The following is a 19,016-nucleotide window of genomic DNA, read 5'->3' on the forward strand; positions in this document are numbered from 1 at the left end:
ACTATCAGCCTTTATGCCCTCTTCTCGTGAGTTCTTTTGGGGCATTTTTTCTCACCTGCCTTAGAAACAAATGAGAGCTAGCTGTAGGAGTCCGTCAGACAGGGATAAAATGTCACTTGCATAACTGGAAAAGCTGTTGGAAAACTTGGTTTTAGGTGTTTAGCCAAGTGAGGTAGACATACTGTCTTGGACAGATAAGTCACTGGCAGTGCTGAGCACCACTGGCCCTTCCTGCCCCCATACTTGAGCTGGATGCTCTCCGTGAGCTGGCAGATCCTATCAGGGAGGGACTAGGAGGGGTGAACCTAATAAGCATGTCTCCCTCCTAGTGAGAAATCATGAGCAGGTGGAGAGAGGCCGGGAAGGTTCCTCCACGTAGAGAAATCAGGAGCGGAAATGTGTGTGTGCCCCCAGCAAGTGTAACAACTCACGTGGGTTGCTGGACCTTTAGGTCAGAGTAGTGGCCAGTTGGCCCTGAGGAAGAGACCAGCAGTCCTAAATGCATGCTGCAAAGTGATGGTGGTAAACTGCAGAAAATATTACTCAGAGGATGAGCTTTATATGCAGTGGGAACAATAGTCACAGCGGCAGACTGCCAGAGCAGCTTAGTGATGACAAAGGAAAATATGGAGACAACTGAGCAGGAGTCAGGCTCCTACAGGCTCCTCCACCTAGTGGAGTTGTGAGCAATTAATACTGAAACTCATTTATATCCATTCTTGCCAGCGAGGGGCCTCTTTATCTGTCTACCTTTCTTTTCAATGAGTTGCTACTTACTCCTGCCCTCTGTGTGTATTTGCTGTGAGCAGGCCATCTCACCTCCGCGCGTCCTTGCAACAGTGGCTCCTTCTCTGCTCATGTCCCCTATGGTGTTCACACAACCCACCTGTGCCCCACCAAAGGAGAGGGACAGTGGGCTCCTGCCTCTGGGAAGCCAAGAACCAGCTGCCACTTCCACCAGCCTCCTCCTGCCTCTGCAGACCCCAGAACCCCCTGCAGTCACCAGCAGCCCACTTACCAAGCTCCAGCTTCAGGAAGCACTGCTGTATCTCATTCAGGTAGGAGAGTCACGTCATCTCTATTCTTCCCTTTCCCTGCTGACCTGTTGGTTGCCACTTTGAGATAAAGACTCAGTTAGCTAATGCCTACTTAGTACTCCCCAAGAATAAAAGGACCATGTAACAATTCAACCTAAACCTCAATGGCATCCATGCTCAGTTAGCTGGGTGAGATTCAAAATACTGGCTGTGGACTTTGGGTGTCTCAGACCATCAAGGATTTTGTAGTATTGACTAGGTCCTCCAAGCTGTCACCTGCCAGAAAAGAAAGAAACGTATACTGTATAATTAAGCAGCCACTGGGAGGATTGTAGGTGCTGGCTGGTGCCCAGAAAGCTCACCATGGGGAAATGGAGGTGAGAGCCATCTTGAGTAAGTGGCAGCATTTAGGGGAAGGTTCACAAGGACTGTTGAAGAAGGAGGAAAAAGGTAGGGAAGCAAGTAATGGCTGTGACTACTAAGGGCATATTTTACATAATTTTGAAACCTACTGATAGGACAGGATAGAAGGAGGGGACTTCTTTGTCAGCCATTTGTCTCACTTGGCTCATGAGGTAACAACATAACAGTGGCCACATGTAGAGAGCTCTGTGCCGGGCGCTGTCTTAAATGCTTCACATATATTAATTCATTTAATCCATCTACAACAACCCTATTATCTTTTCTATTTAAAGACAAGGAAACTGAGGCTAAGTGACTGGCCTGAGGCCACAGCTAGGAAATAGCAGAGCTAGGATTCAACCGCAGTCTGGCTACAGAGTGCTCCTTCCTGCTGCACTGGGCTGGGGCCATGGTAGTAATGGGACTGCAAGGGATGGGCCTCCGGAGGCCATTCAGCAGTCTACCAGGTGAAGCATACCCCAAAAATATATGCTAGGCCTTGAAAAGTGGAACACTTTTATCCAGACAGACTTCAAACACCTCAGTTAACATAGTTAGGTGTCTTTGATATAGTCTTTAAGAAAATTTTTGTGGTACTTTACTTAAGCTTTGGCAGACTTTCAGAGAGCTGGCTAGCACTCCACAGATGTTCCGTCCTAGTTAAAAAGCCTGTGGTCTCTGTTATTAAAAACATTTTTTAAAGGTCACGTATTTTGGAGGGAAGGGAAGGAGAGAGGGCTAGCAATCAGTGTCCAAGTGTGAAAGCAGAATAGCAGCCCACTAAAGATCAGCAACAAATGAGTTGCTGATCCATATAATCCATAAACAAATATCAGGGTAAAAATATTTCCCACCTTTTCAAGCCACTCATACGTTCATGAGGACTTAGGACATCTATAAACTTCTTTTTTATGTGCAATAAAAAAAAAAAAAACTTAAATTGAAAAGTTTCACATTTTTTTCTGGTTCATTCCATTTAAAAAAACATTGTTCCAAAGATCTTTGTACAGGAGCCAAGACTCCAGCAAAAGTCTAGAGCAGGCCCGGTACGTTGCTAGGTAGAAAATTATGATCCGTCCACTCTCTGCATACACTTTACTTTTCCCCATGTAGACATCATCTTCCTGATGGACTCTTGGAAGTCACTCATGCAGACTGTTTTTAGTCTTCGCCTGTTGGTAGGACACAGTCTCACGCACAGGGACTTTGTGGCTACTTTGTAGGAAAAACAGGGAGAAATCACTCTTTCATTGCATGAGAATAACTCTATGTGCGTGGGGTGCCAAGAGGGAATGAAGGGGGAATGTGAAATGTGGGTGAATTGCTAAAGCTTTAAAGGATTTGAGTGGGAGGGAGAAGTCTCTAGAATTAAAAACAAAGAGCACCACTGATTAGACCCATGATTCTCCCTCAGTCCTAGCCAGGCAGTAGAGCCCAGAGACTGCCAGTCTAACTGCTGCCCACTCACCCAGACCAAAAACTTTCCATAATTAATGGGAGAATTATGCTAGTTTCGATGATATAAATGAAGCATGTTGCAAGTAAATCTTAACTAATGTTGAAATAAAGTGTATATATTGTGGGAGACTTGGAGAACCTTTAAGAAGCCCCAGCTATCTCCTGACCAAAGAGACCACTGACCTGGATCATTGCCTCCCACTCCAGCCTTCTGTTAGAACCTGTATCTTTTCCTGAAACAGACCCGGGCTTTTTTTGAGTGACCCTCATCCCATACTGCCATGTGGCTGGGCTGCCCATCCGTGCTGTAGGTAATGAGCACTTGCTACTTCTCATATGACTGTTGGACACCAGCAGCTGACTTGGTCAGGCCTCCAGTCCCACTTAACACTCTCGTGTGCAGTGAAAAACCACCAGCCGTTGGAGCAGACAGGCAGAGAGGAGCGTCTGAGTGTCAGAATGCCAGTTTAGCTCCAAGACAGAGGAAGCCTTTGGTTCCTGCCAGCCAAATCACATTCCCTTGGGTCTTTTGATTTTGTTTTCCAGAACGATGACAACTTCTTGAATATAATCTACGAAGCTTATCTCTTCAGCATGACACAAGCAGCCATGAAAAAGACAATGTGAAAGCAAAACATTTTCAGACTGATTTTCAAGGTCCTGTGGCTCAAGATTCTTTCACGTCAGTGGTGTTACCCTAAATGTTTCCGCCTTTTTTAAAAGTATGTACGATATGAATTAAAACATTTCAGAATTTTTTTCAGTCAAGCTCTTTTTTAATCACATCCTTTGGTTACACCTTGTACTAAGAATCAAGCAGATAGAAGTCTTTTGCTCATATCACACAGTAAATTCCAAGCTTAAATTATTTTTTCCTTTCAGGCATGGGGCCAATTCTACAAGAAGTAGCCTCTCAGTAGGAAGGACTGTTCTGGAAACTTGGTTTCTTTTTTATTAATAGCTCTGGTTATTCTTTGAACGCGGGGAGTGTGGTTTCCCTGTTGCTGAGCTCCTTGTGCTGTACTGCATGCCAGCCACCAGGTGGCAGTGTCACCCCACATACTAACCTATGCGGACCTACCCTAGCCTTTGGAGGTTTTCTTTTACCAAAGTAAACGTTTCATTTGTAAAAATCCAGTTGGCATGTTTTCCCAAGGCTTTTGAAGGGAAATTATTTCTAAGGATATTTATAGCTAGCTTCTAGAGGCGAGTTGTTCTAGGAGTCCACAAATGGCCCAGATTTCCAGTAACACTTCGTTTATCCCAGCTCCTGTTATTTCTTTTGGACCTAACCAGCCGAATATGCCTGCCTATGCTTCCAAATGAACATTTTGTCATTTTTAGCAAAACATGCTGAGAAGAAGTCTACAAAAGATTTTAAAGCTTTCTCTTGGCCTCTGAAGAGAGGTGCTAGGTTCTTTAGGGGCATAATGACAAAGACTCTTCAAGCTACAGAGCAGATTGATTTTATGTTCACAGAGATGAGGAGCTTAATCTTGGAGGGAGTCAGAAGAGCCCTTGTTGTTAAGGCCCAGAAGTGTCTATATGGGAATTAGTCTCTGCTGAATACTGGTAATAAATAAAGCTTTGCATTTCTATAGCTCTTTTTATTCTTAGATCATAAAAAAATCTCTAGAATGCTGTCCGGAAGACAGGTTTTATTCTCATTTTATAGGTCATATAGGAGGCATGGGAAAAATAGGTTTCCTGATAGCTTCCAATGCTAAGACTTGGGCTTTAAGCTGTGGACCTTCATGCAGGCACACCATCAGTAGTGTTCCTGGGAATACCACTTCCCCTGCTCCTGCAGGAGTGTGCCTTTTCTTCTACAGAGAAAAGGTGGGCAGGAAAGGAATTGACTCTTATTACCCTTGTGATGTGCCATTCACTGGACTGAGGAGTCTACTGTTACCCTCCTACGTTTAGGAAGGAAGGATTTCTTTCTTTCTTTTTTCTTTTTTTTTTTTTTTTTTTTTTTTTGACATCTCCTACAATATCTAACACAGATGTAAACCCATGTGATGTTCTAACAAAATACTTGAAATTAATAATTGCGTATGTAATACCTCCATACTCTCATAAGGAGAATGGGGCAAGGGGAGAGACACACATGACCTATTATCCCGAAATCAGCGATTGTGCTCTCTTCTGCAACACACATACTAAAATTGGAACAAAATCAATGATATACTTAACCGCTTGCCAACCTTTTCTTTAAAAAAGTCTCTTTGATCTTAATTACATGTTTAGAGTTGTTTCTCTAACTAGAAAGAAATGAATTCCATTTTAAATGTTTTAATATATCTGGGGGTAGAAAATGGCTAATTTCTGAAATATTTATTTTTTTAACCTCAGCAATGAATAAATAGAATAGAAATATCAATTGCAGCACCTAACGTGAAAGGATGCACAGTGCTATGTGATAGAAGAAAGGACCTGGGCCCAGCAGGGTCAGACCTGCACTGCAGGCTTCACTCGGGACTTTTTAGGTCAACTCCACAGTGATCTGTTTTGAAAAGTAATAAATTGTCCATCCTTTACTGGAATGAATCACTTTAAAAGTGACAGGCCCAATTCATTTAGACCAAAGACCAAGTCACCCTTTTAAAGGGCACTTGGTGATTGAGTGCTTATTTCTTCTACATGGCAAAACAGAGGAGACCTTCTTTGTACAAAGAGCTTCCTCTAGAGAGTCGAGAAATAGATAAAATGGGTTATCTAAGGTACCCCAAATTAGATTTCATATATAAATTGACTTTTCTTTTTCCTACTTTCATCCCAAATTCTGAGACCATCACGGATGCCACTCCTAGGTGTCACTGGCTCCCAGGCAGCAGTTTTAAGCTAATTGAATTTCAGATGCAAAACTGAGATAATTATGCCTAAAGGCAGTGTTCTCCGACATGGTGGATTTCAAGCTTGCAGAAGTTATGGAAGTCAGTTCTGCGAGGTGTGGGGACAGAACACACAGCCTTCATCAGGCAGTGCCTTCAGCGCCTGCGTAGGTGAGCCTCTCAGAGATGCTGTTTTCATTTGTAGAATGAAAGTAAGACCCGCCACACAGGGTCCTTAGATGGGGGCAATTTGTGGAAAGCGGTTCCTACGTGCTGTGCATTCTATGAGTTCGTTCTCCCCGCTCTGTGCTATTTGGTGTGTCCCAGTCTTCCGGCCACTGGGATGAGGCCTGAAGCTGCTGGAGTGAACCTCACATGCCTTCATTTGTCATCCACTGTGACTGAGTGTTAAGTCTTATATTGACACTTACGTTTCTGTGGTCACTTTACTATACCCTCTTCTCCCCTTCATCTCTTTATCAGTAAAATGAAAACAGTAACACTTACCCCTTCTTTCCAAAGGAGATGACATGAGCTCTTTAAGACAAAGATGTCAGTGTGACCCGAGATCGTATTGTTACTGTCCCTGCATTTATAGGTGAAGTGCCATTTTACTTGTAAAACCAGAGAAGACAGTGCTGTTAATAGAATTTATAGTCCCTGAACTTCTGAAAAGACACATTGCTCAGTCTCCCCATTTAGAAAACCAGGCATGGAGGTAATTGCAGAGTGAGAGAAACATTTACCAGCATCTTTAAGAATTTTCTAGTGTTTGTACCCAGTCTTGCTGATAAAATTGGATGACATTGGCTATCTTCAGTTCTCTTGGGTGTTAAAGAGAAAAGCAACAGTTGACACATGTTAGAGCCCACATCCCCAGGTATGTAATGCTAACAATGGGAGGTGTCCCATCAAAGACCAGGCCTCTAAATACCAGGCTTCACCTGGATTCAACCATATGTTAGTACAAAGGCAAGGAAGGAGAGGAACTCAACTGAACTGTGAAGACAGTTCTTTGTTCTGCTGGGCAGGACAGGACAGGGCTGGGCTGGCCTGGGGTGGAGGTAGATGGTGCTGTGTTAGGAGTGAGGTCTCTAGAATCTATGGACAAATTGGCGGCTCCCTCCTTCTAGCCATAGAGAAGCCCTTTTTTCTCCAGTTCCTCCTCTATTCAGACATGCGGCTCCTTCTCCCTTTCCAAAGCAATCAGCTTGCTTCCTAAGCTTTGGAACATTGAGCCATCTTTAAGGCTAAATTTATCGTTTGCAGCCAGCAGGTTGTAGCAACACTTCAACATGTAAAGTTGCCTGGCTGCACAGATTGGTGGGTCTCCCCAGCATTTTGCTGAATACTTGATTTCAGGTTTCAAGTGGTTGGCATCCCCCTCCCTCTTATAATTAGGATAGTGAGAGAGACAGTTACAAATACTTGGTATATTTAACTCAACCTCGAGTATCTAGATAGATATTCACCAAATTGAGTTATGAGTAATGCCTTCCAACAACTTCGAGCCTTGAGAAAAGTACACAAATAAAAACTGCGTGTGTCGACTGTGGTCTTAAAACACCAACGGGGAGGTGGAAAGCATAGCTCTGTTGTTAACCTTCTCCAGGGACTGAGCAGTGCAGACGGGCATTGTGGCTCTGAGCCAGCTAGCACAGCCCAAACCATGCAGCCGGGTTTCTTGGATAAGCCAGTCCTCTTGAACAAGGGCACAACAGGAAGGAAGTAAAGATCATTCTAAATAGACAAGAGAAAGGGTGGGAGACCCAACGTTTGTAAGCCAAAACCTAAGAATTCCCCTATAAGTCTAAGGACCAAGATGAAAGGCACAAGCTACCGAGTGAAAATTCAGGTAGGACATCCTGCCAAGGCTGGGAGGAGCTGAAACACTCAAGAGAGGCAGTGGGTGTTCCCAACTTAGTGATGCTGAGCATCACTAACAGCAACAATAAGCCCACTGGTCTAGAAGACTGCATATTGTCAGTGGCCCCATGACAGGTCCCATCCAGCTGTGTCCACACACGATTCTATGGAAGACATAAGCAGTGAAAGAAGCTCTGGTTCCTCCAAGAGATTTGTTCTCACTTCCTACCACCAGGCTGAGAAGTAATGCCGACTATGTCTTTCCTCAGCACAGCTAGAGCCTACACAATCAACTTAAGGGCTCAAAAGACCAAGATGGCAGTCCCAACAGGTAGGCTGCCATGAGCATCTTATCCCATATGGCAAAGAACATATACTTAGGGCCAAACAGTTCTGGATTTGAATCCCACCACCTCCTGTCTCTTTCTTCAACCAAGACAGTAGCAGGAAAGAAAATTATTTTCTGTGTGTTTATCATGGGAGCATAGAAGTTGTCGCTTTGGGTCAGAGCCATCTATGCTCCGCAGTGGCGTTTTCTTCTGGACAGCAGCCCCAGGGAATGTGGCAAGGGAGGAGTTGCTCTTCACTCCCATCAGCCTCAAAGGTTAGGTGTATCCCAGCTTCTCTTTGTTGCCATTTATGGCTCCATCATAGATCTGTCCAGAATTCTTTTTGATGCTTTCATATTTCCTTCTTATAGCACTTCCCCAGGGTTATGAGTTCCTTAAGTTTTATTCCCTGCTGTATGCATAGTAGCTCACCCAGCATGCCCAGAGGCTGAGAAACTGTGGCTTGACAGAAAATCCGTAAATATCAGACCCTGATGGGATGGGGGGCTCTGTTCTGCAGTGAAATGCCCAGCCTGTGTCTGAATGTCCATTACCCGTCAGATGCCTCTGTCATCCCCAGGCCAAACACAGTAACATCGGCTAAAAAGACAGCTACTCCTAGTTTTGGATTCCTGGAAAATGCTCATCCTCCCCAGTGCTTTCCCTTTCCTCTTAGAGGAATGTGCCTCGTTCCGGTTCATATATCCAAAAAGCATGTCTATCTTTCCCACCCTTTGGAAATGAGCTGCCTTTCCCTAAACTCTTTTCCTCATGCCAAGTTTGGGGCCACTTCATTCATGCATGCTTACATTCATTCATTCACTCAGTAAACATGTACTGAGCTCTCTGTGTGGGGAGACATAAGGGACCTAATCCTGACCCAAGGATCTCACAGTCCAGGTTGGAAGGAGACTAACTGTAAGACGTGGTAAGGGCAGTTATTGATAGGCATGGGATATTACAGCACACCTAAAACAGACAGGAGGTTGAGAGAAGACTTCCAGGAAGAGGAGGCCTGAGCCGATTCACAAAGGACAGGTAAGGGTGGACAAAATGGGGGGAGGCGGGTGTTCAAGGCAAAAAAAGATGGTGTAAGATAACAAGGCAAGAAGCAGCAATGGTGTGTAGCTGGATGGGAAGGAGGGAGGTAGAACACAAGCCACTTGGTGTTGCTGGAATTTAAATGGAAAGCTAGAGGGAGGCAGGAAATGTGGCTGGAGAAAGCCCAGGCCAGACTCCGCAGATAACAAGGAGCCTGGGCGATTCAGGCAGGAAGGGCCATGGTCAGATCCCTGGCAACTGAAGAGAGGGCAAAGGCAGGGAAAATGAGCAACAGGGACACTGTGGGGAGGTGTGGCAGGGGTTCACATGGAGGAGGATGATGACCTGGTCTGAGGGAGGGGTAGCTGAGGTTGTTTGAAAAAGAAGGGACAGTTACAAGAAATATTTAGGAAGCAAAATCAGTAAGACTTAGTAGTAAGTAAGATGATTAATTACTCATCTGTGGATAGTAGAGAAGGAATCAGGTTTCCTGCTTGGTTGCCTAGGTTGATGATCATGAGATAAGATGAGGAAATGCTGGCTAGAGGTGAATAATAATAATAGCAGATAGCACCTATTAAGTTCTTCATATGTACCAGGCACTTTTCTCAGTACTTAGTACTTTATTTCATTTGTCCCTCACTGAAATCCTGCAAAGCATCCCCTATTTTATGGCTGAGGAAACTAAAATTCAAAGTTCACTTCTTAATTGGACCGTTTTACTAAGTCATTCAGAGGCAGGGCAATCCTTCCCCAGGGGCCCAAGCTGAATGGGATGGGAGGCAGGAGGTGGGATGGCCATGTTGGCAGGCTCGCCTAGGCTTGGGGAAAGGAGAACACACGGTGTGTGCTTCCCCAAATCCAGATTCCTCCCTGGGGCTGATGACAGCGGAGCAGGGCCAGTCCTAGGAATGAGGAAATCTGGGCCCAGACTGATGACCTCCCAGGGTCTTACCCCAAATTCTGTGAGTGTGCAGTCCTGTTGTATCCCAGAGGACCCCTCAGCCTCCTTACAGTCTGTGGCTCTCAGCAAAGTCTGTCCTGACAGCTTCCCCACTTCCTGTCAGTGTTTCCCAGGCAGGCCACTCAGGATCCCTGGGAGGCTCTCCACCCACTCCAGCTGTCGCTCCCTCTGGAGAACCTGAGGGAAGCAGCACTTTGCACTGGAACCCACAGATATTCACCTGGTTTAGTGGATTGAGGTGGGATGGTGAGGGGACAGCTCCCCCCCCCCTTCTCCCCACTGCCCAGGCCCGGCTGCCCTGTGGGAATGCCAACAGCCAGGGCAGCAGAGAGGAAAGAGCAAGGCCCAGGAGACCTGGGTTCTATTTCATGCTTTGCTATTAACCTGCTGCATGACTTTTCCCCTCTCTGGATGTCAGTTTCTCTTATTTAGAAGATAAGATGATTCGACTTAATAAAAAGTGATGCCTTACATGTGAGGAGCTCTCTGCAGTTCCAGACTCAGCAACACTGTGAAGCAGGTATTTGGACAACTGTTAAGTAAGTGGGGACTGTCTCTGATTTCGGGAGTTTCAGGGAACCTTCTCTAACTCAGATGCTGCAGGACTCTCTTTGTACCATCACACTCCATTCCAGTGGGAGGAAAGAATGGTATCTCCATAACAGCACCACTTCTGCTGAAGCCAACAGAACCTCTTGGAGGGATTTTGTGGTGAACAGAGGTCCTTTCAAGCCTAAAGGCCAAGAATTCCATAGTTTCAAGTCCCCTCTCTTCTTGTTTTTTTTTTTAATATTTTATTTTATTTTTGAGAGATAGAGTGCAAGCTCCTACACATGAGTGGGGGAAGGGCAGAGAGAGAGGGAGACAGAGGATCCCAAGCGGGCTCTGCACTGACTGGAGAGAGCCCCATGCAGGGCTTGAACTCATGAACCAACTGTGAAATCATGACCTGAGCTGAATTGGGACGTTCCCTGGCACCCCACCTCTCTCTACTTTGGTGTTACCCAGTTGTCAGCAATAAGGTGACCACAAAATCTGTCATCCAAACTAGGATACTTCTGGGCATGAACTATTAATAATTACATCAAACTGTAGGCATAAACTTGCACCATCCTGAGCAAATGGGAACAAATGGTCACCACATATATTCTTCTAGAGATCCCCTGGTTCAGCCGTGCAATTAGCACCAGCCTTAGACCAAGCCTAAAAGAAATCAGACTGCACACAAGGAGTCTAAAGTCAGGAGGCCACATTCTGGGCCTGGCTCTGTCATTAATCTGCTGTGTGTAACTAAAGCCAGGTCATGTCAGTGTTCCGAGCCACAGCTTCCTCTGTCAAATGAAGGGTTTGAACTAAACGTGGTTTCCTCCAATCTCAGCATCCAGCTTCCTTGCTCCTTTTGGGCCTTTCCTTTTGGATTAAGATGAAAGTTCAGAGGAGGTCACTGTCAAAGGTGGTCACTGGTCCTGAGTGTAAGGTGGCTCCCACTTTCCCTGCCTTCACTACCACCTAGAGACAGGTTCCCTCCATGCCCAGGATAAGGATGCTCTGGACTGTGGAGGGATGGCTTTACAGCCCCATTTTAGCTCTGCCATTGATCAGATCTGAGGTGTTGGGCAAATTATGTACCTTTTCTAAGCATCCCTTCAAGCACCCCATGGGAGGTCCTGCTTGCTTCTCTCAAATGCACTTTGTGACCTTGACCAAAGGCGCTCACTGATCATAAAACGTAACCATGAGAAAGGCTTTTGTGATCATAATCTGACCCTTTCGTTTTACTGATGAAGACAGGGCCCAGAGGTGAGTTTTGACCTGCCCAAGGAGGTACAACCAGTTAATGGCCAAACCAGTACCAAAACCTTGGCTTCACGGCAGCTACCTCCTATGCCTCTTCCCACAGCACAGCACAGCACAGCACAGCACAGCACAGCTCTCTCCTCCCCCCTAAGGGACTCCAGCATTCGTCAACCTTTAGAAGTCTGTGTTTATTTATAAAGCTGCTGCTTTCCTTCCAGCATCTGAGAGCATTTTACAGGCATTAATTAAGGAAGGTTCACAGCAAGCCCAAGAGGGAAGGAAGGGTTTGGGGCGGGGGTGGGGGGATTCTTTAAAGGACCAGTTTCTCCTGCTGGGTGCTTCTCCCTGTTTTTCTTTAACTTCTCACTCTCCTCAGTACACACATGTGTGCACCCATACGTATGCACACATATACATGCATATACACGTATGTGCACACATACACGTGTGTGCGGTCATGTATAAACACATATACATACACATATATGCATACACACGTGTGCACACACACACACACACACACACACACACACACATACACCAGCCATCTCCAGCAGCCTTCTAGCATCCTTCATAGCAAACCTCTGCTGACTCCATCCTGATTGCATCTCTGACGCCTCCCTGAGCCCCTTCCCTTGTGGTTTCACCCAACCAGCAGTGCCCAGAGGATGCTCCAGGGTCAGAGTCACTTCACCCCACATGACCCTCACCCCTCACCCCTCCTCTTTCCCAAATTCACTCCTAAATGTTGCGCACACTTCAGCTCATCTCCCACGCTGTGCAGAAATAGTCCTTTCCCCCTCCCATTAAGGCAGGAGAGGTTCGTAGGGGAAGGCCAGGACCAATAAGGCACTTCAGTGTCGGTGGTAGGGCCACTGCACCGGGTTCCAAAGTACCACAGACTGCCAGACTTGCACAATAGAAGGGTATTGTTCACAGTCTGGAGGACAGAAGTCAGACCAAGGTGTCAGCACGGCTGATTCCTTCCAACCTGAGAGCCACGGCGGGGGAAAATGGGGGGAGAATCTGTTTCATGCCTCCGGCTTATCTCCTGGGGGTTTGCTGGGGATCTTTGGCATTCTTTGGCATTTAGAAGCATCACCCTGAGCTCTGCCTTTATCTTCACGTGATGTTCTCCCTGTATGCATGTCTGTCTCCGAGTTTTCACTTTTCATAAGGACAACAGTCACATTGAATTAGGGGCCTTCCCTCATCCAGTATGACCCTGTCTTAACTAATTACATCTGCAATGACTCTATTTACAAATAAGGTCACATTTTGAGGTACCGGGGGTTACAGCTTGAACATCCAAATTTGAGGAACACACAGTTCAACCCAAAACAACTATGTCACTGAAACCACAGGTCCTCCTAGGCTAATTAGTGTCTGTCACTGGTGGCCTGAGTGACTCACATGAGAAATGTTCCTATTCAGACACCAAGATTATAACCCACTGGCTAGTGGCTGAGCCTCCTTACCTGGAGAACCCAAACATAGCTGTACACGAGTTTCTTTAAACTGGCCTTCGTGTATATGTGTTAATTGCTAGACACACAGTTCAGCAGTCAGTTTAGTCTGATTTAATTGCCAGAGAGGACACTGGACGTGGGAAGTTTTAACCCTGAGTGACCAGAGCCGGGGACTCTTCCTTGCTTGTGTCTGTCACTGTCTTGGATTCCATTCTTGACATCGAACGGGCCAGGTGTCCTTCTCTTGGCAACAAGCCTGGAAAGAGATGGTGACTACAGAGTCCCACTGCCTGCTGACTGCAGAGACTCTTGGGGTCCATTTAAGTTCAAGTTTCTAAAGCCTGTGCTTTCTGCCTGCATTCTGCCTCCACCTCACTGCTGCTGTTGCTCTTTGGTTTTCAATTTTTCTGTCAAACTCTGTCCCTTTCTACCTTGGGCACAGAAAAAAACTGGATTAATCATACTCCTTAGTTTCTATAAACCTTCATTATTGGGTTGGACAAGAACATTTTTTTTAATCTTATTCATTTCTTTTCTTCTGTGTTCAAACCACACTCCATTCCCTTCCTTCCTAACAGCCTCCCCACAACCATCCTATTGAGCCCACATGTACTCAACACCCTTAATTATCAGGGAAATGCAGACTGAAGCCACAATGTGGCACCACACACGGCCACCAAAGTGGCTAAAAATAAAAGGCTGACAGTATCTTGAGTTGGCAGGGGTGGGTATCCATTAGAATTCCCATATGCTGCTGGAAGAAGTGTCAAATGACACATAGCCTGTCAGAGAGAGGACAATGCCTACTATCCTGTGACCTTTTTGTTTGTATGTGTTCTTACAAAATGTGTATTGTTTTGTACAATAAAGTATGGATTTATTTTTTATTGAAGTATAACAGATACACATAAATAATGCAAATGTTAAGAGTACAACTTGACAAATCTTATAAATAACTGTGTAAGTATGTCTGGGTACACCACCCAGATGAAGATATAAAAATATCTGCATGGGTCTCTCATAGCCTTCTCGGTCAAAACTAACCCTAGAGAGACCATTTTTCTGATTCCTACCATCAAAGACCCCTGGGCTTGAACTTCACACAGTGGAGTCATACAGATTTTTTGTTACCGGCTTCCTTCACTCATCACTATGTTCATTTTTTTTTTTTTAATCTCTGTGTGGTATTCAGCCATGTGGACCTTTGAATTGTTGGACCTATTAATAGACCGTCAAGTGTTTCCAATTTTTCTACTCTTCTGAATAATAAAGTTACTGTGCACACTTTGGTACATGTCTTTTTGTGAATATCTGAGCTTCTTTCTTTCAGGTGTGCACTCAAGAGTAGTACTGTGGGTCACAGGATAGCAGGCTTTGTCCCCTGTCTGACAGGCTACATACCATTTGACACGTCCTCCAGCAGCATGTGTGAGCTCTAATGGATACCCATCCTTGTCAACTCAAGATACTGTCAGCCTCTTATTTTTAGCCGGTTTGGTGGGTGTGTATGGTGTCACATTGTGGCTTCAGTCTGCATTTCTCGATAATTAAGGGTGTTGGGTACATCTGCTGTACATGCGGTTATTGGCTAATCCCATATATGGGCTATAAAGTGCCTGATCAGGTTTCTTGCCTATTTTTTAAGTGGCCTATTTGCTTTTTCATATTGATTTGCCTTCATTCTTCAGATGTTCTCATGTAAGTTATTTATGTACACCCACACTTTGTTCACACAGCCCCCCATCGCTCTGTGCAGTTGCTCCTGTGTCTATGACTGAAGTGCTGGGACAGAAAGGCACTCAATCCAGGACACTTTTGTCCTTAAACTTGATAACATGCAAACTGTTGTACAGAATCTCCATCTCTCCACAGTTCACTGACTCTAGGATGTGTCAACCTCCAACTCTTTTGTACTTAAGTATTATAGTCCCAAAGCTGAACTCTCTTGTATCAATGCAGGTAAGCCCAGAGGAATGGCTCTCAAACTCTAGACACTGCACTGGGTTCCCCCAGGGAGACTTGGGGCCTCACACCTCAGTAGGTCTGGGACAGGGCCTAGGAGCCTTCATTTCCCACAAACTCCCTAGATTATTTGATATGCAACCAGGTTTCATCTACTCAAGAAGTATTTATTGAGCATTTACTAATAATGCCAGCTACTAGGCACCAGGAACAGAGCAGTGAACAAACAAATATTTCCCCCTTGAGGAGGAGATGGATAAAAAGAAAGACAAGTAAAATATATAGATATTAGAGAGAGAGAAACACCAAGGAGGAAAATTAAGCAGAGAAAGAGTATGGCAGATTCAGAATGAGGATTGCACTCTTTGATAGGGTCACAGACGGTCTCACTGAGAATGAAGCATTCAGTAAGGACCTGAAGGAGCTTCAGGAGTGAGCCGCAGGGGGATCTGGGGGAGAGCAACTGGACAAGGACACAGCTGCTGCTCCTTAACTTCTTAACTCTTTGTTGCCTCTAACTTGTTGGCTACACCTGGAAAACCACTTTCAGGGCCAAATATTTCCGAAACCTGTGAAGAGGCCACCCATCAGCTGGAGGCAGGCTCTACTGCCCACCCTCCAGTGCCCACACCTCACTGGTTGATCACACAATACCTGTCCACCACTCCCTTCCTCCATCCTGTCAGACCTCAATGTTTTGGGTATCCTTTGTGTGGTCACATTCTTTTGGGGAGGTGGGCCCAGCCCCAGCAGGAGGGGAATTATGATTGCTTTAAGCTAGATGTGGCGGTCCTGCTCCCTTGCCCTTTACTCCTTCAAGCATGACCCTAGAATACAGTCTGGCTGTTGAAAAAGAAAAGTCTGCTGGATTATTTCTGCACCAAATATTCCTCACAGATAAGCAATGCCAGGTAAAATCAGTCCTTCATCTCCTTCAAGATATTATGATGTCTGACCATAATGCCCAGAACAATGGCAGTCCTCTTGTGACCATGAAGGGAGCTAGGCTGAGGACAATCCAAAATACTGAGGATGACAGGGAAGAAAGATGGGACGAACTTGACCTTTGGTACATCATTGAGCTGCTGTATTAACCAACTTTGAGACCGTCTAGAGTTCTTATGTAAGATATTAAATTGCCATCATTTAAGCCAAGTGAATAGGGGTTTTCTGTTATTTTCAGGCAAAAGCACTAACTGATATCCACTCCATTGATATACCTTGAGCCTATTTAAGACATCCTTCCAATAGTTCCCTGAAGATACGGGCTAGGCAGAGTCTACTCTCTACTCTTATGACCTAGTGGACCATCAGGTGTTTGGGATACACTCGGGCTTACTTTTAGACTTCATCTGCCATCACAACAGCATAAAGGAAGTTGCATGGAGCAAAGGGCAAAGATCCAGTGAGAGTCAGCTGCTCCAGCTCTGGGTTCCCACACTCCCCTATTGGGTTGGGATTTTTTTGTGTGTCTCCCTTGTCAGCAGCCTATGAGCTTCCTCCAGAGCAAGAAATTACCATCATCCTAGTGGCTCTGAGTCCTCGGGGTCTTACACAGTGCTGGATGTATACTAGGTGCTCAGCAAAGGTTTGCTGAGTGTTGGCAAGACATGCAGAACAATTGAGAAACAGGAAAAGAGGAGGAACAGAAGGGGAGGCAGACAGGGGAAAGCTAAGAGGGTTAGGGAAGTGGAAGGAAGTGAGGAGTGGGGTTCCAGACAACTATTTGCAGAGAAAAGTATGTGTAGTGTGTCTTCTTCATAGGGACCATAAAGGAAGAAAGCAAGACTGTGAAACAGAAGGTTGAACACCCAAGGGACCCAGAGGCCAGTGGTCATGGACAAATGAGCCTGAGCACACACCTCATTATCAGCAAGCCCATCTGGTCCCCCTCCTCCCTCCCTCCCAGTATGCCTCCTCTCTTTTCCCTGTTCTCTCTCTCTCTCTCTCTCTCTCAGAAACGAGGACACAGCTTATGCTTATAGGGATGAACTTCTAGCTGTGTGTAACTCTAGCTATGGTTCCCAAAAATGCTTTGGGGATTCATCAGAACCAATAACTGCCTTTTGTCTCCTCACCTACATTGCTCATTCTGCTGCTCCAGAATAGTTGCTGAAGCAAGCACAGATATCACCCACCCCCACCTCCAGGGATGTGCTGTAGTCTCCCTGTGAGACTGCCTACCTGCATTATGGGTAACTGATCCATGGACTGTGGCCAGGAGTATGAGGATTGTGACAGTGACAAGGAGAGCCGTGATGACCACAGGATTTAGTGAGTGCTTGCCATGTGCCAGGCAATGTGGAGGATGTGGCACATTTCCTCTCACACACCCCTGACACCACCCTTCATTCTCTTGAGCAGGAAATTTAGAGTCTCCCTCTGATCCCCTGCATAATGAGAGTGGTTCCAACTCTCATTTGCCACTTGACCTTCTGAGATTTTGTCTCCCCAAGGTAGAGGTAGAAGCCCTTTCCCCAAGCCTCTGAGGTGTTCCCAAGGGTATTGTGAATTGGAAGGTTAGCTCAACCAGGGCAAGGCATGGGACCATCCCACTGGAGGATGGCTGGCCAATGGAGTGAGAGTCCATTAATGAGGGCAAGGTACCACTCACCAGCTGGTGCTTCATTCAGTTTCCCAGCCAGAGTAAACTGACAAAGCTTTGCCTCACTCGTGTGGTCTCCCTGCTCAGGATAAAGTAGGTAAGAACTTCCTAAGGTTAATGGGGTTCATTGTAATCACACATCAGTGCAATTGATGGGCAATATTTTCCTTACAGATTGCATCAAGAAAGCCCTGGACAGCAGACCTGGTGCATGCAGGGTCTCTTCACTTTGTTTTGCCCTAGATAGTGCCAACCTGAGTGTTCGCCGCAAGTAGACACTTAACAGGCCCTTCCTGGCCTTTCTGGAATGCCATCCCTGGGAAGCTCCAAGCTGCAATTTCTGAGCAAACTTGCAACCTAGGTGAGGTAATTTTCACAGAACCTGGCCCAGCTCTGTGAGGAAACACTCCACTCCCTGCCAGGACCAAGGCCTTGCCACCCTCATTGCTTTTGCCTCCAACTGCTCCCACCTGCTGTGGCCCATAGGGCTTAGCACTGGGGTTCCTAGCTGAACATTACTACGTTTCAGCACCTGCTTCCAGCACCTTGCTCCAGCTGGCATGGGCCCCAGGATTTTTAATGACAGGGCCAGGTTTTGAGAACCACATTGCCAGGATACGGCTGAATAATTCTAATTTAAGCTCATGCAATTTTTCAGACTCAGGCAGTGGCGTGGCCTGTGGGACTTATTTCCACTCCAATCTTGGCTGCCAGTCCCGGGGGGGACATTACACACGCAGGCTGCAGACTGCCCCCACCTGTTAAGGGGAAGTCCACAGATAATTTCTCAGGTACTCTCCCAGGATTCCTTCCTCCTCCACCAGGACCCTTGGGGGCATTCAGAGGTCTCTCCCTGGGGTGCTGCCCGGGCCTCTCTGCTTCCCCCACCCTTTTTCACTTCAGCCAAGTCTCACTGCTCAGCTTCCTGCCTGCCCAGGAAGGAGTGGAAACACTACAAACAGAAGTGATGGAAGTGACTCGAAGGCCTTCCTAGTGATGCAGTCCTAGCAGCAGTCTCCTCCAGAGGACAGTGGGGTAGTTTCCAAGGGAAACGGACATAGTTTCCACTTTCCCCCATGCAGAGATTCCGGATGGACACTGCCTGTTGGCCTCACATGATAAGAATCACCAAGACCCCTTTACCACAGGCAGCTGACCTCAGCCCCAGCCTGCTCTTCCTCTTTTCCTCCACTTTGACAAGCCCTTTTGCACCTTATATCCCCTGGCCCATCTTCCTCTTCCTTTTTGATAA

General features: G+C 46.1%; 1 protein-coding gene across 1 annotated transcript in view; it reads left to right on the forward strand.

The window, feature by feature from the left end:
- Window positions 1-3,660, forward strand: part of DCP1B (decapping mRNA 1B) — a 58,607-nt gene extending 54,947 nt beyond the window's left edge. Inside the window, exons 8-9 of the mRNA XM_042945419.1 lie at window positions 810-1,058; window positions 3,444-3,660. Of these exons, the coding sequence (XP_042801353.1) occupies window positions 810-1,058; window positions 3,444-3,524 (330 nt within the window). The 3' untranslated portion in view covers window positions 3,525-3,660. The remainder of the gene's footprint in view (window positions 1-809; window positions 1,059-3,443) is intronic.
- The last annotated feature ends 15,356 nt before the right edge of the window (window positions 3,661-19,016 follow it).

This window comes from Panthera leo, chromosome B4 (genome assembly GCF_018350215.1).
Source record: "Panthera leo isolate Ple1 chromosome B4, P.leo_Ple1_pat1.1, whole genome shotgun sequence".
NCBI lineage: Eukaryota > Metazoa > Chordata > Mammalia > Carnivora > Felidae > Panthera > Panthera leo.